Raw genomic sequence first — 25,421 nt, forward strand, 5'->3', positions numbered from 1 at the left:
TAGTTAACTTAGCGTTAATAAGTCAGTCACTTTAATTCGATCACATTTATCACTTATAACTTATACATATAGTAGTACGCGAATAGTAACTTACATATTTTTGTACTCATAATATTACTGCAATTTTTGTTTATATATATATATGTATATATATATATACTGTATTAAAGAAACAACCATATTTATTATAAGATTAACATAATTTTTTATAATAATGTACTTAAAATTTATAAAATAAAAAATAATATACCGCAATGGCAATGGATAAATCCATGTTCCATGGACGTCAAATTAAAGTAATGCTTAAGAGAACAAATAAACCTGATTTCTTTATAACAGAAAAAAATTAATACGAAGAAAAAAAGAAAAGAGGGAAACATGTAAAAAAAGATTGCATAAAAGTAATATTTTAGATATCATTATTTTTCAAAGTTATTTTTTTAATTCTTTCAATGCAGCAGCAAGATTATTTATTGCATCTATTTTTTTTGTTCTATTTCCTTTTTTCTTCCCATCTCATTTTTTTTAATTTTAACATATGTTGACGAGATCTCTTATTGTTAGTAGTTTTATTTTTGCTAGATGGATCAAATGTTTTACTCATAGGAAAATTTTCATCAAAACATTATGTTGTATTACTATCATTTTGAAGTTCATTATGACCTACTGATACATTTCCATCAGTAATATTAGTTGTTGCAGAATGTATTGGACTTCTTAAAATTTTAAATGTACATCCCAAAATTTTTGGTGATGGGCAGACACTTTTTTGCGACTAAAGACTGCATGTATTGATTCAAAATATTCCCACGTTATAGCACTTTCGCCAGACTTGTTCATTTTATCCACATTCCTATTATATGTGAAGATTTTTGCATTTCGGATCTTTAAATAAATCATCAAACGAAAGTCTTGTATCGATCAAAAGTTTGATTTCTGCAGATGACCAAATTTTTTTCTGTAAAAATTTATGTAAGATTAAACAACAAAATTATATTTTCAATAAATTAAGAATAATTCTTAGAAACGGCAATTATTCTTACCTGGCTTTATTTGAGCAGTATGATGTACCAAAGATAACTTCTCAAGTTAACTCACCTTTGCAGAATTAATTAAGTTCCGCCATTAAAGGCGGATCTGAACTCACCGACGTATCAACATAATTACTTTCGACGTATTCTGAAAATATGAATATTATATTTGAATGCATCAAAATATACTTTGCATATAATTCCAATATTTTATAAATCGAATAATGCACAAATAATTAAGAAAGTACATTGTCATTATTTAAAGCAAAAAAATTGATCAAGTTTTTTAAGATTCCATAATCTAAAATTAGAAATAAAATTTAAAACCATTTATTTATCTATTTAATTAATTATTTATTTATTTATAATATGGTTTGAGATGGAGAGGAATGGCGTCGGTGAGAACGGGCGTGAATTTGGAAGCTCCGAAGTAAGGAGTAGTGAAGTGATAATGGAGAGGGATAATGTGAGAGGGAGAGTAGGAAAGTGAAAATTCGGAAGAGGACGAGTGGTGATCGGGCGATTCGAAGGAAGCAGGAAGACGGCGGTAAAGGAAAGATATGAAAAGATATTGTGGTGGAGTTTTGGAGATGAGAGAAACGAATGTGGAGTGAAGCAGCCGTGGAGAAGAAGACAGTGAGAGGGCGCTGAGAAGAAAGAAAAAGTCGGTTGGCAGGAGATGAAGACGGAAACGAGGAAGATGACGAGATGAGAGATGGCACGGATGGAGAAGATGGTGGAGAATGGGTTGGCAGGAGTGTGGCGGCAGACGGTAGCGTGCTTTGGGAACGCAAATTCGCACAGCACGTGGTCCGTCGAAAAGAGAAGATAGCCGACGCAGAGACAATAATAGCAGAGTGAGAGAAAGCAGATGAGGTGAAAATAGAGGCAGAGATGAAATTTAATAGTGAGGAGAAGAGAACGGGATAATGAAGGAGACGGGAGAGGACAGAGTGAAGGAAGAAAGTGCGGTAGAGAGGAGGATAGAGGAGATTGGAAGAGAATTAAGAAAACAGAGTGAAAATTTCAAAAGGGTTGAAAGAGGTTAGGGAAAGATTTAGAAGCCTGGAGGCGAGGCTGGAGAGGTGGGAGACGGAAGAAGACTGAGATCCAGACGAGGAAGAAAAGAGGGGAAGTAAGGTATGGAGAAGCGGCCAGGGAGAATGAAGAGGAAGCAGAGGGGAAGAAAAAGACGGTCTGATGGCGATAAGCGGGAGAAGAGACGGAAAGGGAACAAGGAGTAAAGAAGGTCGGGCAAGAGAGAGAGCGGAGTGGAGGGACGATGGAGACTGGTGGTGGGGAGAGAGCAGAGACAAGGAGGAGAAGAGGATGGAGGAGAGAGCGGAGAGGGTAGAAGAGGCAAAGGATGAGAGAGGAAATGCTGAATTAGAAGGGAGGAGGAAGACAGGAAGAAATGGCAAAGAGGGAGGAAGTGACAGGGAGGAGGAGGAGGAAGAGGATAGGCGGATTGCAAGAAGGAAAATAAGAGTTGTTTTTGTTTATAGGTAAAAGGAGTTAAAAGGAGGTGATAATAAAGAACGGAAACTGAAGAGAGGAGAGACAGAAGGTAGAAGAGGAGGCAGAGGATGACGGTAGGAGCCAGAAGAATTGGAGTTCGGGAGAGGACAGTCAAATGGAATGAGAGGGGAGCAGAGAGGAATTAACTGGAAAGCGGCAGTGAGGGCGTTTGGAGGAGGAATCGGGAGGGGATGGGGGAAATGGAGGAGAGGGAAGAAGAGGAGGATAAGGAAGGGGGAGAGGGAAAAAGAGGTGTAGAAGAGCCGTGGAGGGGAGGAGGGGTATAAGTCTGTAAGGCTGCACAATGGCCAGGTCGGTAGGAAGGGATTAGACATGTAATGTATTGTAATGAGATAATGATAGGGAAGAAGTTGGGGGACAGGTGGACTTCGGCTTCGTTTACAATTGTGATTGTCTTGTTATTGTATATTTCGTTTCCTGTATTGTATTATATATTATATAGTTTATATATTTTATATTTTTATATGTACGGCTGATATGTAGAGGAGTATGAATGTAAGGATAAGAAGTGTAAGGGGTTTGGTGAACCCTTTAAAACACCCTGGTAACCCCGAAAGGGAAACCAGAATAAACTTCTATTCTATTTAAATATGGTTTGAGATTTTATTTATTTATAATTTATTTATTTATAATATGCTTTGAGTTTTTTTATAATTTTAGGTTATGGAATCTTAAAAATTAAACATACCTGCAGGTTCCAATACAACTAATTCTTCAACATTAAAATCCAACGGCGATACACGCTGTTATAAATAAAATATCTGTTTCGATTGCACATTTTGATTCGCATAGAATTAATTTTTATTGCAGCTTTTATACTTGCAGGATCTAACAGTAGCCGGCTGCAGCAGCTAGTTCTAATCGTCTGCGTATCCACTGCGCAGTCAGTGCTAACAGAACAAAAATCTACGCTGCAGATGACTGTGCAGTCGCGCTAAAAGAACGAAGAGAGAGAGAGAGAGAGAGAGAGAGAGAGAGAGAGAACGTAGAAAGCGGACAGCAGAAAGAGCCGGGACGGGAAAGAGTGGAAGATGGACAATTATATATAAGGTACTCAAGCTTTTACACATTTTTATATGCTTTGCGTAATGTAAAAAACGTATACGATAACTCTGATACTGATTATTTTGTATTATGTTCCCAGATAACCAAATCTGCAAAAGCAGAGTCGCACACAGCGGATCCATGGCCTACTGTGTCCGCATTGGGCTTGTGTAGACGGAATCTGCTGGACAAAATCTGACAGCATCTTGGCGGCAGAAAAGCAGCAGACCTGTCGAATGCAGTCTGTCTGCGGAACGCGAGCTTGGTGCGGACACAGTAGGCTGTGGATTTGCTGTGGGATTCTGCTTTTGCAGGTTTGGTTATCTGGGTTTATTAATATAAGTGTAGAGTAATGTAGAAAAGAAAAAGAAGTCCTACATAATCATGAGATCAAGAGTCGTAGTAGTGACTCGTGCCAAGTTATGACTATTCATACCAATTTTTTATTGATTCTTCTCAGATTATCATATTATAGATGTATTAAACAATTAACTGAGCTACGTTACTCTGTGATTCAACTTTACACTGGTGTCGATGAGATAGATGAGATGCTATGTGATATAGAATTGTGTATCAGTTAAATGTTGCTATAACTGTCAAGTAATTTTATTATATTAATTTATTATAAATGTATTAAACATTTAATTAAGCTACGTTACTCTCTGATTCAACTTCACACTGCTGTCAATAATACATGAGATGCTGTGTGATATAGAATTGTGCATCAGTTAAACGTTGCTGTAATTGTCAATCAATATTAACAACTATTAATTAGCTTTAATAAAGCTTTAAATATTTTTAATAATATTAATTTTTATTCTTTGCTTTACTAGTAATGTATATAATTGTTGGTACCTTGGTGATAAAAGATGATCCTTATCTTTACATTATTAGTATTTAACCGATGCACAACTCTACACTCAGCTCAACATTACACCTTTTTTTTAAATCATCAACACCAATGTAAAATTAATTAAACAGATAGTAACATAGCTCAGATTTTACAGTGATGTTGATGAGATAGATGTTATACTTTACAGAGTAGTAAGTATAACATGTCTTAAGAAAAACTTTAGTCTATTTTAAATATAAGAATTAAACATTAGTTAGAATAAATCTAAAAATCAAACATCATATCTGAGATAAAATTAGTATGACTTTTTATCATCTTGGGGATATTTCAGAAACATTGAACTTAAAATATTTTGATAGTGACTATTATTGCTACGCAACAGATATTCTGACATATAGATATTTTTAAGATATTTCTGTTATATATTTTGCTGCATTGAAATGTTTTCTTTGTCTATTGTAGAAGTTTGTAAATATTATCCATACAGTAAACTACATTTGAGATATAATAATCAGATATATATTTTTTGTATTTTCAGTTTTAAATCAATTTTAAAGTATCTTATTATCAAATACTCATAATATTTTGCAGGACATTATTTGATATAACATATTGTTTATTCTTTTACTCCTACCGAATAATAAAAAAATATTTGATATAACATATTGTTTATCCTTTTACCCCTACCGAATAATAAAAAAAATATTTAATATTACGTATTGTCTACAAAGAAATTTCTGGAACATTTGTTTCAAGTTTATTTTGAGATATTTTGTAACCAATAAGATACAACATGTGGCGAGCCAGTAGGCGAAAGCGCGGCGCCTCAACTGGCAAATCAAATGATAGCGCGTAGCCTACGTAAGGAGACCACCCACGACGAGAGATCAAGCTAAGCTTCCAGCTTCTAAGCTGCATATGCTACGTATAGCGAGTTCATTACCGGGCCTATACAAAACAATTTTTTTGGTGAAGCTTCACAAGGGCCTTGGAATCTGACAGTCGATCCAAGTGAGCTCGTGGTCTTTTTGAGTCTCCTTCGGGAGACAACCGCTAAACGGCATCCTGCCGCGCTGCAAGAGGCCGGACCTTCGTGGTCCTCGGGCACATCCGGTACACCCGGATAACAAGAACAAACCGCCCGCTGCAAAGAAGGATAGCATCCCGTGGCGACTTTATCGACTCGAGATCTCTCCGCGGAAGGTCAAGGATCCGCGACTCCAACCACGGGACCCTCGCCGCTTCCCTCCGGTCACCAGGGCGACGCAGACGGCCGGATGTGGGAGTATCACCCGCTCGACGCAAACCGCAACCACTGGTCCTGCGATAACGGTTTCCTGGCCTACGCAGACCGCAATCACAGGACCTCGCATCGTATCGGATATAATCTCTAGAGGCACTCAGACAACCTCAGAGGTCTCGACAGATTCTCCCGTCGACCTATCGACGCCACGGTCGCTACCCCGCACATCAGGGAAACACCTCTCCCATGTTATCTCAGAGAAGAAGAAAAAGGCTCTCAAGGACTTATTTGAAAGCGACAGCGACTCCTACTAGGGCAGACCAAACGCCCTCAGGCACCTCCGGGTGCCGCCTAATCCTTCCACCACCAGGACAAACCGTCGAGGAAGATAGGCCTGCGGCAGACAACGACCAAACAGGCTACCTTCCGGGACTACCTCGATATCACATACACACTTACATATTCACATTTGTATACCAAGTAGTAAATATACAAGCACGTATCTTTATTTGAGGGAGCCTTCTGATTACTTCAACGCTAATCACCTCCTAACCACCCCACAAACATATTTTAAGATAAATTTTTGCCTATTTTAAATATAAGAACTTAAGATCAGAATAAATATAAAAGCCAAATTTAAAATAAAATTAATATGACTGTTTATCATCTTGGAGATATTTCAAGAAAATTCTTAGAATATTTGGATACTGATTATTGCTATGTGCAACAGATATTCCGACATATACATATCTTCAATACATTCTTAAAATATTTTAATACTAACTTGCTATGCAACAGATATTCTGATATATAGATATCTTCAAGATATTTCTGACATATTTTGCTGTGTAGAATATCTTTAAGTTATTTAGGTGATATATTTTGCTGTGTGGAAACGTCCTCTTCTACTTTCTTGTAATTTTGAATGTACATTTGTGCATTTTTATGCAAAAAATATATTTTGAGAAAAAAATTGATATCAATTTTTATCTTGGTATTAGGAAAAATGATAATCCTTATAACTTATCAATATTTATCAGATGCACAAAAATTTTTTTTTTATGTTAATCCGGCAGACCAGAATAGTCTATTTTTATGTATTTTGACCCGCTGAATCCAACTTTAAGGTCAGAATTGCTTAATTGGCCGGACTAAGATTTAAAAAATTTTTTTTTTTAGATTAGGAAGAAATGAGCCAATGCAGCAATTCTGACATTGAATTTGGATTCAGCGGGTCAAAATACATAAAGATAGACTATTCTGGTCCGCCGGACCAATTACATTTAAAAAAATTTTTTTTTTGAAGTTAGGAAAAAATGAGCCAATTCGGAAATTCTGATTTTGGATTCGGATTCAGCGGGTCAAAATACATAAGAATTGACTAGTCTGGTTCGCCGGACCAATATTAAAAAAAAAATTTTTTTTGAGGTTAGAAAATGCGAGCTAACTTTGCAATTCTGACCTTGGATTCGGATTCAGCGGGTCGAAATACATAAGGATTGACTAGTCTAGTTCGCCGGACCAACCACTTTTTTTTGTGTGCCTGTGTTATTAATTAGCTTAAATAAAACTTTAAATAAATATTTTTAATAACACTAATTTTTATTCTTTGGTTTACTAGTGACATATATAATTGATAGTATCTTGGTGACAAAAGATGGTCCTTATCCTTACAACATTATCAATATTTAACCAATGCACAACTCTATACATCACACCTTATCTATTTAATCATCAACACCAATGTAAAATTAAAAATAAAATTACCTTTTTAAAAAAGGTAAAAAAAAACGTCAAGTGTGTGATTTTTCTTTAAAGAAAAAAATTACAAAATTCAAGATAATACTTTTGATCATATCAAATTCAACCTAAGTGATATATATATATACATGATATCCAAACCAAATTACTTTTTTAAAAAATGCATGATATCCAAACCAAATTACTTTTTTAAAAAAGGTAAAAAAAGCGCGCCAAGTGTTTTTCCTTTAAGGAAAAAAATCACAAAATCTAAGAATACTTTTGATAAATCCAACCTAAGTGATATTTTTTTATAACGAAAAAATCACAAATCCGAGATAAAACTTTTAATCTAATTCAATTTAAGTAATATACATTCCTAAAATGGTACAACTTTGATTATTAAAGTAACAATTATTTTAAATAAAAAATTATTGTATTCACACACACAAATTAATTTCTCTACAAAAATAATGATGTGCAAATATTATACGCCAATTAAGAATAAACATTACAAAATGAGAGTATTAAGTTTTTTCTCTACGAAAATAATGATATGAAGAAATATGCGCCAATCTATAATAATAGATGTTTATTTCTTGACTGGCATAGTTTGATTCTTCATTAAGCTTGTATCAGACTAGAGATTGATATTAGAATTGAATTGAAATGTAATCAATTAGGAACAAAACCAATATTCTTTAACTTTGCTTTGAATGATCAAATTCCAATTAAATATAAATTTAAGAAAATTTAAAATACAAGATCAAATAAAAAACAATTGTCAGGAAACACAATAGCAAGAAATAAAAGACATAATATTGAGCTGGCAAATAAGTATTTTAATACAAATAAATTACAAATATTAGAAATAAATATTTTAATACAAATAAATAATTTACTATAAAAACTTGACGCCACTAAACCGAATAATTTGCCACCGCTTTCTTTTTCTTTTGTACATGCATCTGAATGTGAGCGTGCGTGCGTGGGTGGATGCGTGGGTGCGTGGGTGTATATTCTAATAATTCAGTTTTAACAAAACAGTAGTTGTCTGCGATGTCCGATAAGATATATATGTGTATGTTGTGAAACTGTAATAAGATTAATTACAATAAAGTACCTTATAATTTTAATAAGATTCTATTAAATATTAACAGTTGTATTATTGTAATTGGCTTTTTTTATAAATAATCTATAACGCTGTATAAGTGTGTCGAGAGCCAAAGCTGGATGTTAGTTGCTTAAATTATATTATTCTGTACAAATCTTGGATCACAGACGTTTCGGCGCATTGTTTTCGGCCACCTTCAGTGTAAAATTAATTATAAATATAATACAAATACATAGTTCGTTAACCTGTCGTTAGAAGTAACCCTCCAGTGTACATACTGTTGTAGACGATATAAATCCTATTAATGTATGTAGACGATATAAATCCTATTAATGTATGTTAAAAAGTAGTAGAAAAAATTACAAGTCAGAAATATTTTCTGCCTTTTTATATCCAGTATACATTATCTCAAGACTATCTCATTCAACACTAATAATTTCTGTTCAATCAATATTAAGATACCTATCTACAATAGTATAATATAAATAAAAGATTCTTTTATCTCGTATCAATATTTTACATTGATTTCACACAAATGAATGTACCATATCTCATAAGTGTGATATATGGTAAATTTATTTGTGTGAAATATTGATACCTTTTTTCGAAATTTTTATGGTATACTATTTAAGTTGATCGCGAATTAAATACACTGGCGCAAAAAAAACAAAACAAAATTTTTGACCGATTTTTAGGAAATCTTCAAAGTGATGCAACTTTGCGAAAAATCATCCGAATTACATGTACTTTTTTTTAAATTAAAGAGCAAAGACTCTACTTTGAGAATCCATACACAAAAGTTTGATTTGTTAAATGCGAACCTTTTGTATCGCATGAAAATCAAACATGTGTTTTTTCATTGAAAAAAATAAAAGTTTGTTATCATTTTTTACAAGTTTCTCGTTAAAATCTGGCTAATATTAATCCAGATTCTTAAAGTTCATTCTTTTCTAAGCAATTAAAAAAAACATGTCGATACAATGTTTTTTGTCGATTGCACACAAGTTTGAAATTTGCACTGCATTTTAGGGTATTTTAGCGAATAAATACAATATTTTTTGAATATCATGAATTTTAAGTATCAATATGATATTGCACATTGATTTTATTTGTATTTAACTCAATCATACCGCCGTCATCAAAGTGACCCGATGTGCACCACATGGAGAATGACGATTGGATTTTGTACATCATGCGGCTCTGAAATTCATCGGTGGAAATTTGTACCTACTGATCTGAATATAACGGATAGCTGACGCACCAATTTCACTGAAGTCAATAAAAGATCACATTCATCTATTTTCATAAACCCACACGTACACGTAAACATACATATACATACTTATACATAAAAAATAAGAGTTTAAATTTTATTTTAAAAAATCCGCTTTTTCAGAGCCACATATATGATGTACAAAATCCGACCGTCATTCTCCACGTGGTGCACATCGGGTTACTTTAATGACGGCGGTATGATTGAGTTAAACACGAATAAAATCAATGTGCAATATCATATTAATACTCAAAATTCATGATATTCAGAAAATATCGTATTTATTCGCTAAAATACCCTAAAATGCAGTGCAAATTTCAAACTGTGTGCAATCGATAAAAAACATCGTATCGACATGTTTTTTTTTAATTGCTTAGAAAAGAATAAACTTTAAGAATCTGGATTAATATTAGCCAAATTTTAACGAGAAACTTGTAAAAAATGATAACAAACTTTTACTTTTTCCATGAAAAAACATGTTTGGTTTTCATGCGATACAAAAGGTTCGCATTTAACAAATCAAACTTTCGCGTAGAGATTCTCAAAGTAGAGTCTTTGCCCTTTAATTTAAAAAAAAGTACATGTAATTTGGATGATTTTTCGCAAAGTCGCATCACTTTGAAGATTTCCTAAAAATCGGTCAAAAATTTTGTTCCGTTTTTTTTTGCGCCAGTGTATAAACTTTTTTTCACTAACATCTTTTATCATACAATGTTTATTACATACGTTTGTAACGTATATGATAATTAGTACTTTTATTACAATTTTCAATGCGTATTCTTTTCTAACTTAAAGAAAATATAGGAAACTTATTTGTATTATATAAGATTGGTATAAAAGAAATCTTGCATTAAACGTATTAATACATAATAAAAAATAAAATAGTAATTGACAACTTTCACTCAGATATTTTTCAATTAAGCAATTATATGTCCATCTCTCTGTTAAAATTATTTATAAACACATTGTAATGTTTATAAGAGACAATCATATATAAAAGCATATTAATAATTTTATATATAAAAAATTAACGAATTAATTCTTTGATACTTTTGTTTTACCACTGATAACGTTATGAAGCCAAGTTTTCATCTGTGGTACTATGCGGTCTCTGTAGATACGAATATTTTTGTCTAAATATCTCGGTGCCTCTTCCAGAGGACAAGCATGATTTTTATGTTTCTTTACGAATACCTATTAATATTAATTGAGTTTCCTCTCATGTCTATCGCTTCCTTTTTGTTGATCCAAATAAAATTGCTAAAGGAGATTATACGATTTATTGAAAATATTAGAGAAAGCTGTTGGATATGATAAGAGAACGTGGGTGAGAGATCTTCAACGAGAATGTAGCAGGAGATGATAAGGAAAGATGAGGAAGAAAGGAGAACAGAGAAAGTTAGAGAGTACAGCTATCTGGGGTATATCATGCAAAAAAACGGGGGACAAGAGGTAAGGGACAGTAAGGAAAGCGACGACAGTGATGGGTCAGGTTTGGGGGATTGGGATGAGAAGGTATGGTAGGGATTGGGGGAGGAGGTTATGGATGTTCGACAGGCTGGTATGGACTGTAATGAGTTATGGAGTGGAAATATGGGGTTAGAAGGAGAGAGATAAGATGGAAAGGTTAGAGGAAAGATATTTAAGGTGAGTGCTAAGGTTGGAACACACCTGGGTATATGGTGAAAGAAGAAATACAGAGGGATAGATTGAGAAGTAGAGTAGGAAGGAGAGCGTGGGCATATGAAAAGAGGTTGAATGAGGGGAGGGGCAATAAGTTGGCAAGAAAATGTTTATAGGAGATAAAAGCTAACGGTAGAATAGGAAAGGTGACCGTGGGGTGGGAAGATGAGAGAAAGGAGTCCTTTGAGCATAGAGGATGGAAGTTGGAGGAAATAGAAGGGGGGCAAAGAGAAGAGGTATTAAAAGCGATTATCAGTAAGGATAAGCAGTTACAGAAAGAGGATAGATGAAGGAAAATTAGAGAGTTGAAATATAACAAATAGGGGAGTGCGCCGGTTGTGGGCACGCTCTAGTTGTGGACACCCCTACGTAAATTTGGACAGCAAGCTACTGATCTGAGTACTGAAAAACGTGTATATTGACGGTACGCAGTTTTCGTGTTGATACCGAAACGAATACACACATTTGCGTAGTAGCTGTGAGCATAGTAAAAATTATTTGCAATAAATAAATAGAAAAGTGATTTTCTACTCTTTTCGAAGTGCGATAAATCGGTGTGAATTCTTTCAAAAAGGTAAGTGTTTCATTGTGTTTGCAGTGTTGTTATTGTATTTTGTGATTTCATTTCGTATTCAACCAAAATTTTTGCACCACATAATTTGTTAGTCTTTTGGAAAAATAGCTGCCATTCCCGGTTATGAGCACCTTCATGTAACCGGTTGTGGGTACCCTTGTTTTTTTTTCATTTAATGCGTGTTTGGTTGAGAAACTGCATAATATCGTTCTTTATGTTGACGTAACGTATTTTATCACTGTTTTTATGCATTTCGCGCATTTTTAGCCACGTCAACCTCGGAAAAATCATTTGATAAAAAAAATGGATTTTAATGCGCTGTTGCAAGCCATTAAGTGTTGCTTACCGGACAATAAACCATCAACTAAGCGCACCAAGGCAACACTATCTAAACCATCGGCTAAGCGCATCAAGACAAGGAGTCTCCACCATCTGACGATGATGTGGACTTCTGTCTCATCTGTCTGGACCTACTGCCACGGAAATTGACCGCTGCAAACTCCATTAAATGCAATGAATGCAGTCGTCCGGTGCATTTAAAGTGCGTTGATATGCGTGCTAGCTACTTCACATGCAAGCATTGTGCTTCTGATTTCGAAGATGAAGAAGGCGATGAGTAATGTGAAAACGTGTCATCTTTTTTTGTTTTTTTTGCCAGTGAAGGCTTCTAAAATAAATAAATTTTTATTTTCCCTTTATTTGTGGTGGTTTTCCTTCATATTTTTCCATTTTTAACGGATTTTTCAAGGGTGCCCACAACCGGGTACAAATTCTTTTTTTGTCCAAAAATTGTCACTTCACTAAATTTTTAATAAAATTTTTCTAGTTGAAGAAATCAATTTAATTCCTTCACTGACAGTTAACTAAGGCCTCTAGCTTTCCACTGGTACATATATGTCTGCATAATATACATTTAGTCAAAAATTATGAGCTAAAAACAAAACGGTGCCCACAACCGGCGCACTTCCCTTACTATAAATGGGTGAAAGAGACAGGGATTCTAGGGTATTTAAAAAAAGGGTGGGGAAAGAGTAGATGGAACAGAGTCTTGAGATTTAGGCTAGGCAATAGGATGAGAGGAAATAGATATTGGGAGGACCATGAAAAAAAGATGTGTAGAGTGTGTGGATAAAGAATTGAAACCTGGAAGCATGTATGGAAGGAGTGCAGAGATTGAGGTAGAGTTGACAATGGTTGGCAGTAAGCAATGGAGAGGATTTTAGAGGCGGAAGCAGAGGGAGAGAATTGGTTGAGGGAATTAGAGAGGGAGAGGGAGGAAAGAAGGGCGAAGGGATACGCAGAAGGGGTAGAGGTAGAGAAAATATTCGACGGATAGGCAGAGGAAGTCTTCGGAGCGGTGTGTGTGTGTGCACGGCGGAGGAGATGTGGAGGCGTTAATTAGGCCAAAGCATCCCGGCATTTAGGTTAAGTAGTTTTAAGATTAGTTGTAAGTTAGTTTAAGAGAATAATGTACAGAGATTATAAACTCCAAGAGGAAACAATAAAAAATTATTATTCTTATTTAATACTATTCCTTTACAAAACCTTGAATTATTGTTTCTATATTTTTAAATAATAGTGGAATGGCAGTTTTTAAATTAATAAAATTTAATAAATTTTATTTACTAAATAAACTATATATTTACTTTATGTAGAAAATGTAATATCACTAATATTATAATATTATAATAAAATTATATTATAATAAATATTATATTAAAATTATAATATTATAATAAAATTATATTATAATAAATATTATATTAAAATTATAATATTATAATAAAACTGTTCATAAACATATTCAACGTATATAAAGTTTAAATTGTAAGTAATAAATTATACGTTTTTTTGTATAAATATTTATACTTATTGGTAATTTTTGGAACTTTATATATAAAACTGATAAAATAGTAGTTACTAAGACAGGTCCTAAAACTACCACGATAGACATATATAGCTTTCAGGACCGTCCTGAAAAGCATTAAAATCCTCAAAGCTACTATTTCAAAATGTTAAAAATCGTTCCAAAATCTGCCTCTTGATGTACATATACACTGGCCAACCAAATTAGCGCATACGAAAATTTGTGTCAAAACTTTGCTTAATTTTAAATAAGTATAACACCGCAAAAGTTATTGCATTTTCATTTTCCGAAAAGCATCTTAAAGCTTGAACTCTCTACTTTCGAATGAGTTTTGGCGATTTCAATTACCTTTTTTTCATGAAGCGACACAATGATAAAGCTTGACCTGTCAAAATAAAAATTTTTATGCAACTTTGCTGCTTTACACCTGCTATGGAAAAAATCGCAAAAACTTTTTGTTATTTATATCTTACAGCGGAATCTTTTCCTTTTATTTTGAGTGGTCGTTCATTGTTATGTGATTTTTGGGGGGCCGAGTTATCAATGTTTGAATAAAAAGTGGTCACTTTGACTTTGATTGCTTACAATTCGTAAAAAAAATCGACGTATAGCATTCAACAAAAAAGCAATAGAAAGCTGAAAGTTTGCACTTTCAAATGTTATTATTGCTTTTTTCGTAGATTCACTTCTTCTAACAACAAATAGCATTCAAAGCTTACGTAAAAAATCGCATATTTTACGGTTTTTATTTAATTCAATATATTGTCGTCAAGAAAGATCCAATCACATCATTAAAGCAAAGTTTTATAGTACGATTACTCTCCAGTAATAAACACTAATGATCTTTAATTAATTACTGTTCGTAAACGTTCTTATATGTTTATGCACCTCTTAATAATGTCCTGTGGAATTCCGTGCCAAATTTGCCTAAGCGCTTTTCCCAACTTATCAATCAATTTAACATTCAAAAGTGCAAACTTTTTTCATCATTTTGGGGAGAGCGCTATACGTTGATCTATTCACGAATAATAAGCGATGAAAATCAAAACGACCACTTTTTCTTAAAATCTCAATAACTCGGTCAAAAAAAATCGCACAGCAATGAACAACCTCAAAATAAAGAGAAAAGATCCCGCTGCAAGATGCAAATAATAGAAAGTCGCGATTTTTTTTACAGCAGATGTAATGCAGCAAAGTTGCATAAAAAGTTTTATTTTGTCTGGTCAAGCTTTATCATTGTGCAGTTCCGTTAAAAAAAAAAATAATTGAAATCGCCAAAATTCATTCAAAAGTATAAAGTTCAAGTTTTAAAATGTTTTTCAGAAAATAAAAATGCGATGATTTTTCGTGTATTATACTGATATTCTTCTATTGTATGCAGGGCTTAATATTACTGCAAATTGTAATATTGTTTATTGTAATATTACTGTAATATTACTGAATTATTATGTGTTTGATGAATTTATCTGCTACATTTTACCTGTTAACACACCCATATAACCGAAGCTATAATGTATTACGTCCATGAAATCAATTTTCTTCAGTGCATCGGAATTCACTCCTTGAGCATCATCAGTTGATGCTGTAGATGCAGAGTTGATCTCAAACGCTAGTCCAGGTAGTTTTAAGGTGAGAATCATTACAACAAGATTCGTGTGAGTCGGCGGGTTCGGTAAACCGAAATAGTCGCCCAATCGGAAGATCACAAGTAAGTAGAAAAAGGAGAAATATAAACTAATTAGGTGACATTTTCTGCAATTAAAGAAAAAAAATTTATCAAATTTATCCTGGCAAATATGATTATACAGTGTTCTAGATTCGGGAAAACCTGGGTTTCGTTTTCTAATAAATTGATTTGTAAATCTTCTGTCTTTAATGTAAAAATTGTAAATCGAAAACTTGCGAAGTAAATACATTGCTAAAATACATTAACTATGGTTTTCCTCTAATCCGGATTACCATTTATTACTTAAAAGAAGGAGCCTCATGTAAAAGGTCAAAGAAATGTTTTTTTGTTTGCATAAATCAATAGTACTTAATGTAAAGAATATGTTAGCAAAATCATAGAGCTAGATTGTAAAGTTGAGGACGTTTTAATCGATTTTAGTGATGTGCTCCGCTCGATGACGGACGTAGATATAAGAGTCGCCGTCTGGGATGTTCCGCTTCTCAGTTCCTTCGTACAACAGTTTATGTCCTTAGAAAGAAATGTATTCGAAGAGGAAAGATACATGTTTGTAAATTTAACAAATGTGGACTTGATATCGCAGAATAATATATGTGTAAAACAGCTATAAGTTTGTAGAAAGTGCGATTCTTCTGTATCAAAACCTTTAAACGCGTTTTCTCAAAATGTGAAATTTTAAGCGCTGGAAAGCATAGCTCAAAAAGTTTTCAATTAACTTCTTTTACACACATATTTTTTAACATCTTCCTCGTAGCATGAATGTATCTGTTTATAAATATTTTTACAAATGTTCTTTTAACATTGTTAAGAAAGAATTACCTTTTTTACTCATGCAATTTTAAATTTTCTAATTTAGATTTAGATTTATGCTGAGCATATATACTCATAAATTAACGTTTCCTTTTTAAATTTTCTTTTTGATTTCTGATGAATGTGGTAGCCTCTATAGTCCCTGGCGCATTTCGCGAGGAAGTGAACAAACGGAGTCATTGTTTAAATAATTTCAAGTTTTTCACAATATAAATTCTTTTAGCATTGCATATGCAATAAAACATACTTAAAATTTCAAAATAATTAATTCATTACACACCTCAAAAAATTCGTAAATTTTGGGCTGTTTACATGAAGCTCCACACTTAAATGGGCTACATGTAAATATTAAATATTCCATGTTTTAATTACGTTTCATTGCGCGTTTTTTTAAAATATGATTAGTTTTTGTCTTCAATCTAGGAATCTGTTTAGTCTGCTGAATACCACCTACTAATCATGTGTTTACCATGTGTTTTATGTTGCAACGTTTATATAATTAATAATGTTACACTAATGTTATTAATTTAATGTTATGAATAACACCCTGATGGAAAAAATTTCTATGAATATGTAAAAATATTTAAAATATTTACAAATTTGTAGAATTTTTTAATGCTTTATATACATATTAAATAGTTTTAATTTTGTAAAAAATGGTGTTTTTCAAAAATGCTATTTACAATTTTTTATTTGAAAGAATTGTAATGTGTGCTTAATTTTTAAAAAATTTCTTAAAACTATTTAATATGTATATAAAGCATTAAAAAATTCTACAAATTTATAAATATTTTAAATATTTTTACATATTCATAAAAATTTTTTATCACAAAAAATTTTTATCCTATTTAAAATTTTATTAATTAAAATATTTACTTACTCACATAATATTAGAATTATTTACAAATAATTGTAGAAATATATTAAAATTTATGCATTACGTAAACTACAGAACTTTTGAATCTTTCCTATTTTTAGTTTCTTATAAAATACTGCAAATTGTATATAAAATAAGACTATTTCTTTAAAATTCTAAAAACTGTCTGTAATTCATAAAAGTTTATAGTTTTATTTAATATTTAAATTTGTGTTCTTTCTATAGAATATTAAAAATTCTTTCGGATAAGTACAAAATTCTAGTCTTCTATAATTCATCATCGTCTGAAAACCCTGGCAGAGAAAATTTCTATGAATATGTAAAAATATTTACTAAAAGTAAAAATTTGTAGAATTTTTGGTAATTATTCAGTTTAGGGGAGGCAGCTCCGATGACCTTGACCTTGACATGGTATCAAGGTTACCTTCCTGAGCGACCTTCAAAAAATTTTAACTGTCGCTCGTGATTTGTCAAAAAGTTTTATAAATACGACACATAATTATTTAGCATAAAAGTACATCACATAGGTTTGCGTAGCAAGGTCCACCCTTCCCCCCGCTTACAGAGCGAAATGATGTCCACGCTTGTACTTTACTACAAGGGTTTGCAACTTCAGATTTAAAATTGTGGCTAAATAGCAAATTTAAAATGTTTGGGTTAGGTTAGGTTAGATTAGGAAAAAATACGGGGAGGGGGTGCAGGGAAAGAGACGAAGCTTCTCCTCCTCACACTTTCTCTGCACCACACTTTGAGAATGGCCGAACAATGAACTGAGAATGTTGTAATTGATGTATATATACTACAATTGTATCTATATAGTGTCAGACAAAGTCACAAATTTATGTGGTACAGTACAAATAGGAAATTTATAATTCTTAAATCTTAATTATTGATGTGGAAAGAATTAAATTGCACAATCATTGTTATCTATCTTAATTTCCAGAATATATATATTTTATATCACTTAATAATATATGAAATGCGTGATTTGCATGTTTGCTAATCTATATGCAAAGTGTTATACAGAGAACGTGTGGGCGGAGGAGAGTCTCCGCTCCTCCCCCTGCACCCTCTTCCCGTATTTTTTCTTAACCTAACCTAACCTAAACATTTTAAAGTCGCTATTTGGCCACAGTTTCAAATCTGAAGTCGCAAACCCTTGTGGTAAAGTACAAGCGTGGACATTGTTCCGCTCTGTAAGCAGGGGGAGAAGGAGTGTGGGTAAATCTCGCTACGCGTGAAAAGTCACAAACCCATGTGACGTACTCCTATAATGAATAATTATGTGTCGTATTTATGAAACTTTTTTTGTTAATAACTTTTTAACGAATCACGACCGACAGCCAAAATTTTTTGAAGGTCACTCAGGAGGGTGACCCTGATAACATATGTCAAGGTCGAAGTCATCGGAGTTGCCTCCCCTAACCTCTATAATTACCGAATTTTTTATTAATTTATATAAATATTTTTTTTGTAAAAAAAATTTTCAAAAAAATAATCACAAATTACTATTTCTTATTAATATTTTATGATTATATAGTTTAGCTTTATCAGAAAAACGGCAAAAACAAATATTTTTATAAGTTATTCCATGTATTATTTCGTATACGTTAGTAGAAAAATCAGTACAAAACTAAAAATTTATATTTATCAATAAAAATATTATTTAACTGTACATGTTTTACCTTTCTGACATGTATTGAACTGATCTATAACAAATATACAGGGTGTTCCAGATTAACCGGAGGAGCCGGCATGTACGTACTCCTCATGAAAAACTGAGTCGAAAATGTCAGTAGCAAAATCTTGAGGGATCAATAGTTTTCAAATAGTAAGCCTTTGAAACCTTCCAACCACAGGCCGTGAAGCTCGCGCTGTCAGGCGCGGCGCGACTAAGCGGCTGGCCGGTCGCTTTGACGAGTATCGCTAAACAGTATGGTACCGAACGAATATAAATCTGTGAAATCTTTATTAATATTTGTTGCTGTATTCTTAAATCGAGTCTAATTTAATTGACAAAAAGTAATATTAGTTGTAAATTCGATAAAACGTCATTTATATCAATAAAAAATATGTGTTTCTGAGATACGTTTTATGTATAAATAAATTAATAAATAAAATCAATAGTAATTAAATTATTTAATCAAATAATATTAAAAACATCAGTGGACAACATTTCCAAAACTTTTTTTCAAAAAGTTTTGTCACAAACAGTATTAGAAAACATTTACATTTGAAATTCGCATTTGATGTAAATAAATATTTCATATTTAGCAAATGAAATGAACAAAATTCCGAATTATGATATAAGAGAAAAAAAAAGTAATACTATGAAGGAATCGACGTAAGTAAATAATAAGTATTATTATTACAAATTACATTTTGAATAATATTTTAGAAACTTTTACAGTAGGTGTTCGAAATGGCCACCACCCATTTCAATACAAAGCTGAGCACGTTTAATTCGGAATTTCGTTCATTTCATTTCCTAAATATGAAATATTTATTTACATCAAATGCGAATTTCAAATGTAAATGTTTTCTACTGTTTGTGACAGAACTTTAAAAAAAAAAGTTTTGGAAATGTTGTTCACTAATGTTTTTAATATTATTTGATTAAATAATTTAATTAATATTGATTTTATTTATTAATTTATTTATACATAAAACGTATTTCAGAAACACATATTTTTTATTGATATAAATGACGTTTTATCGAATTTACAACTGATATTACTTTTTGTCAATTAAATTGGACTCAATTTAAGAATACAGCAACAAATATTAATTTCACAGATTTATACTCGTTCGGTATACATTAAATGTGTATACATACCGTTTAGCGATACTCGTCAAAGCGACCGACCAGCTGCTTAGTTGCGTCGCGCCTGACAGCGCGAGCTTCACGGCCTGTGGTTGGAAGGTTTCAAAGGCTTACTATTTGAAAACTATTGATCCCTCAAGATTTTGCTACTGACATTTTCGACTCAGTTTTTCATGAGGAGTACGTACATGCCGGCTCCTCCGATTAATCTGGAACACCCTGTATATTCATAAACATCAAGTGTTTCTGGATCATCATGAAATATTAGGTTGTGTACGATCTTCGAAGTCAAGCAACTATCGATGGCGGCTGACAATTGGATGGGTGACCATTTTTCTGATCGCAGAAGTTAAGCAATGTGACTATGATTTGGGTGACCGTGCTTGCTAAGTAATCGCAATATCAATAACTGTTTAGAGAAACAACGTAAATTTAACATTTTTTACATCATAATTATGTTATTTTAACATTTTCACAATGTTATTTATACATTTTTGCAATATTAAAAATATATATTTGTAATGACATTGCAAATGTTATTTCAACATTACCGAAACCTCCAAATCTAAGCCAAAATATGTTCATAATGATATTTTATACAACGTTAAAAATTACATATTTGGAAACGTTACTATATTAGTGAATATTGTTATAATAACGTTGCAGCAATGATTTTATAGTTACTGGGTAATGTTTTAAGAAAACCAAATTGCAAAATCTGGCTCTTTAGAAACTTTTGTAACTTAAAATTAAATAAAAATAAATTTAAAAATCTGATAGCTAAATATTTTTTCTAAGACAAAATATGACAAAGTATATCCCGATAGGAAAAGATTTATAAAATTGTATGACAAAATATTGTAAAAGATTTTATAATCGGTCATTATAAGAGTATAGTTGAGAAAATAGATGTAGAAACATTAACCTTTTATAAAACATTAATAAATGTTTGCGCAATTAAATTTTTAAATATATTGGCATAACAATAGCAATATGGCGAGTCATCTTAACAGCACATTTGCAAAATTAAATTTAGAAATAAATTGTGCAATAATTGAGAAAAATATTTCAGTCTATAACATGTTTAAAACATTTAGAAATAATTGTGCACAAAAGACTCAAATTATTCCCCAATTATTCCTAAATTATGATAAAACATGGAATGTGTAATATTGCACGTTTCAATATTTGTGCATTATAATGTAGGAATGATTTAAGAGTTTCTGACCGCTATTACTATCAATGAGATACTTAACTCTCTAATGGACGCAACTAATCTGTCAGACAAAGTGCCTCTTTCAATTTTTATTAAATGTTTAATGAATAAGCGATATTTGTTAAACTCATTGTAATATCTTTTGATATTAATTTTGAATTAAATATTGAAATTAAATGTTGTAAATATTGCACATTATTATTGCTGCATTATATTGTGAATATATTGAAGATTATAATGTGATAATTTTAAATGTTGAAATAATTGCAAAATATTTATGTTTCAATATTTGTCTAATCTTTAACAAATATTATTTAAGAATTATATTCTGACAAAACTGTTGCGTTATGGCGAATCATCTTAGCACAATCTTTAATGCCATTATTGTGCAATGTTTGCAAAATCTTCCTATCGAGGTAAATATGGATCTGTTTTGTAGATAAAGATTAGTTGGTCGATTCTCCTGATCCTTAACCTTTAGACTGCCGGAAAATAGACATCAGATATCATTATAAAAAAGTTACACAAAAGTACACCTATATACTAAATACATGCTATGCAAAATTCGTGACAAGTCCCGCGCCACTATTGTGGCTTTGTCAGCAATCTTAAGAGAGCACATACATTTGGAGCTACAAAAAAGGCATTTTCATAAATTTTTTTCAGCGCTAAGAGACAAACTATAAAAATGGGACATTTGCATAATAAAGTACACCTTTTGTAATCTTCATACAAATTTTATTACAATGATTTTGTCGAAAAATCCCCCTCCTCTTCACCATCGTATATAATCAATGATACATGATTCCGCCGATATAATTTCTCTTTTAAATGTATGTTTTTGTATTGCTTGAGTATGTTTTCAAATTTATTGTATATGTGACTTTAAAAACATTTTGATTGCTTCTTATATCCCAAAATTTTAGAAAAATCTTTATTCCAACTTTTCATATAACATTTTGCAGAATTTTTTTCAGAATTGCCGCACATGAAGTGTAGAGTCTTGAACACTCTACAGTAGTCAATGTTGAATGGAAAACTTGTTAACATTTAGTTTAAAATAGGTATATAAGCATTGATAAAGAAGTTAAAAATTGGAAAGCATTAAAAAACAGAGAAAAGTAAAATAACTAAAATAACATGTTTCAGTAATATCAACTAAATAAATAAGTAATATCAGCTAAATAATAGCTAAAAGTTATAACAATTTAAAAACTAAAAGCTTTTTATAGATTTATTTTTTCAACAATAAAAACTTTAATCACGAATATTTGAATTGTGATTTTGAAACTAACTGGAAAGAATTAAACAACAAATAATTTAGTTTATAATGCATGCAGCATAATCACTTTTAGTTACATTTACCGTGTTTAAATAAAAAATTTTTAATAAGTGAATCTAGATAAACTTTTGCACAAATATATTTATTAAAGTTTTGCTAGTAGATATAAAAAACTTGATTTAATTTGTAATGCTATTTTCTAAGCAAATCTATAAATAAGTATTACAAAACACAATTTTACAAATCAAGAGAAAACTTAAAAGCTTAAATAACTAAACTAATTCTAACAATCAAATCTAAAAAGACAGATTATACACAAAGTCTGCTACTAGAAGAAGCTGATGCCAGAAAGGTGACAAATTTCAAACAGACTTTTTGATATGTGACAATGTCACAAACTGTTGCCAAAAATCTGATAGGACCTAACATTCTACACCAATAGACTGTGTCAATAGAAATAGAGTAGATCCTGCTGATGGGACCTGACAACAAATTAATGGCAGAAAACGAACAGGAAAATAGCAATCTGGTAGATTCAAAGCAGAATCTGATTAATTTCTGCTGATGTAAAATGTCAACAGATTTTGTCAACAAAATGTTAATAGAATAGAACCTGATGAGTTCAGTCTACTAACATTTTCATCTATTGCCAGTCTATTGACATTCTGCCAACATTTTGTTGACTGGAAATAAAAGAATCATGCTTAACTTTTACACAGATAATTAAATTTAATACTAAAACAATCTATAAATTTTATAGGTACCCAGATAACACAGTGTCTTCTTAAAGAATTCATAAAGTAGTCTTCCTTTCTAAACAGTAATTCCTGAGGAATTCATAGAAGAATATTTTAAGAATAACGTAGGAAGTTACATGCACCATGATTCGAATTCCTCAGGACTTCTTAAAGTATTCATATAGAATTATTTGTTAGAATTCCTCAGAACTTCTTAAAGTATTCATATGGAATTACTTGTTGGAATTTCTCAGAACTTCTTAAAGTATTCATTAAGACTTCTCCAAGTAGATATCTCAAACGGAATTAAAAAATTTATTTTCAAGATTTCTGATAAATGTTCCAATTTTTATAATATTGGAACGTTTCTCAGAAAAATTTAAAAAATAAAAAATTCTGATTAATTTTGTAAGAGGAAGAAGATTATACCATGTTTCAGCCAAGCCATAGTCGTACCTGTTAAAGCATGTTTAATTTCTGTACCTGAAAAAACGGTCACCCATCCAAGTATTAACCATCGCCAACGTTGCTTGCCTTCGAAGACCGTACACATCCTAACGCCCCGTGATGATCCATGAACACTTCTTGTTTATGCATACATATTTGTTAATATATTGTTTTGTTAATTATATATAGCGCATTTCGTGTATAAAAGTATAAATTAGCGTTTATTAAGCAATATATAATTATAAAAATGTAATTGAGATTATCCAAACACTCGAGTAATTTCTGATGAATACTCAAAGTATTCCAAATAATAAATCGCGAGATATTCATTGCAATGAACTCTTAAGGAATACTTCAATGTGAACTCATTGGGGCTAATTCCTCAAGAATTCTTTATGTATTCATTTTTCTACTTCTCCAAGTATTCATTAAAATGACTTCTTTAGCAATTTCTGTTCATCTCTGTGTTATCTGGGTAATTTACCTACCAGATAAGCATGTGACTATCTTCATTTCTTTTCTTAAATAAATAAAGACAAACATATATTTATCTGATAGGTAAATTTATCAAGAAGTTGGAACAATCGACCCTTAGTCTCGTCGATGTCATATACGTGCACATTTGAAACTCGCACACTTTTTGTATGCACTTGTGGCCAAGGAGTGTCCGCTACGCATGTTCATATCGCTACATTTTGCCAGTATGACAGATATCCTAACCTGAATATTCGCCAACTTTAACAATTAATATCTCGCTTTACGAGGCAGAGCAACGCTTTTTTTCTGCTAGATTCTTTCATTTCGTGCAAAAACACTTCGAATAAGCACAATGTTATCGATTTTTAAAGATAAGTCCCTAAACTGAATAATTACCAAACTACATATATTTATATAAAATTTTAATGGATCCCTAAGTAATAGAGCCACTGCACAAACTTCTGCATAACACGAAATGCATAATGCATAAGAGAATTAACCAGAGGTCTTTTTTCTATCCTGGGTAGGAAAATAGACGACTCTGACTGATTGATTCTCTTATGCGTCAAGCACTATGCGTTATGCAAAAGTCTGTACGGGAACCCATACTCTTAATGCAGGTCATAATATTTCATCAGGAGATACAAGATTCACTTTGAAATATATACATATATTTTGTGTGGTGTGTGTGTGTAAACACATTCATACTTCCATGATAAGTTGGTTATAATAACGGCGTTGACGAGAACTGTAATGATCGGATGTAGGACTGATGATCCTGAAACACAGAGCACTAACGCGAAGCCGATGAAGGTCGCGACCCATTGTTTTGCACGAGGTTCTTCTATTTTGCGATAGAACGGTCCGATTGCTATGGAAAGCAACAGCAATAATACATAAACGATATCATTCCACATCGTTATCTGAATATAAAGGCGAGAGAGTAATCCTAAAACAAGCACCAATTACGACTGTTAAAAACTGATTTTAGTTACACACACACACACGCGCGCGCGCGCGCGCGCATACTCCCCTCTTTTGCATGAACAGTAGTATCAACCATAGATAATATAAGATACTTAGGTCGGTTTTTATAATCGAGC

At 32.1% G+C, this 25,421-nt stretch overlaps 1 protein-coding gene across 9 annotated transcripts in view; it reads right to left on the bottom strand.

Moving 5' to 3' along the window:
• Nucleotides 1–25,362, bottom strand: part of LOC105834490 (lysophospholipid acyltransferase 7) — a 100,529-nt gene extending 75,167 nt beyond the window's left edge. For 5 of the 9 annotated variants that reach the window (XR_004963500.1, XR_004963498.1, XR_004963499.1 and 2 more), the window contains exons 1-2: nt 25,027–25,235; nt 15,442–15,713 (exon numbers count right to left, since the gene is read on the bottom strand). Coding sequence is in view for 1 of the 9 variants with exons in the window: in XM_036287665.1 (XP_036143558.1) it covers nt 15,442–15,713; nt 25,027–25,235 (481 nt within the window). In the remaining 8 variants the exon portion in view is untranslated. Of the gene's footprint in view, nt 1–15,441; nt 15,714–19,020; nt 19,047–25,026 lie in introns of those variants that run through there. The other 4 variants (XR_004963503.1, XR_004963502.1, XR_004963501.1 and 1 more) reach the window with 2 other exon arrangements.
• Between the last annotated feature and the right edge of the window lie 59 nt (nt 25,363–25,421).

Source organism: Monomorium pharaonis, chromosome 5 (assembly GCF_013373865.1).
Source record: "Monomorium pharaonis isolate MP-MQ-018 chromosome 5, ASM1337386v2, whole genome shotgun sequence".
Classification (NCBI taxonomy): Eukaryota; Metazoa; Arthropoda; class Insecta; order Hymenoptera; family Formicidae; genus Monomorium; species Monomorium pharaonis.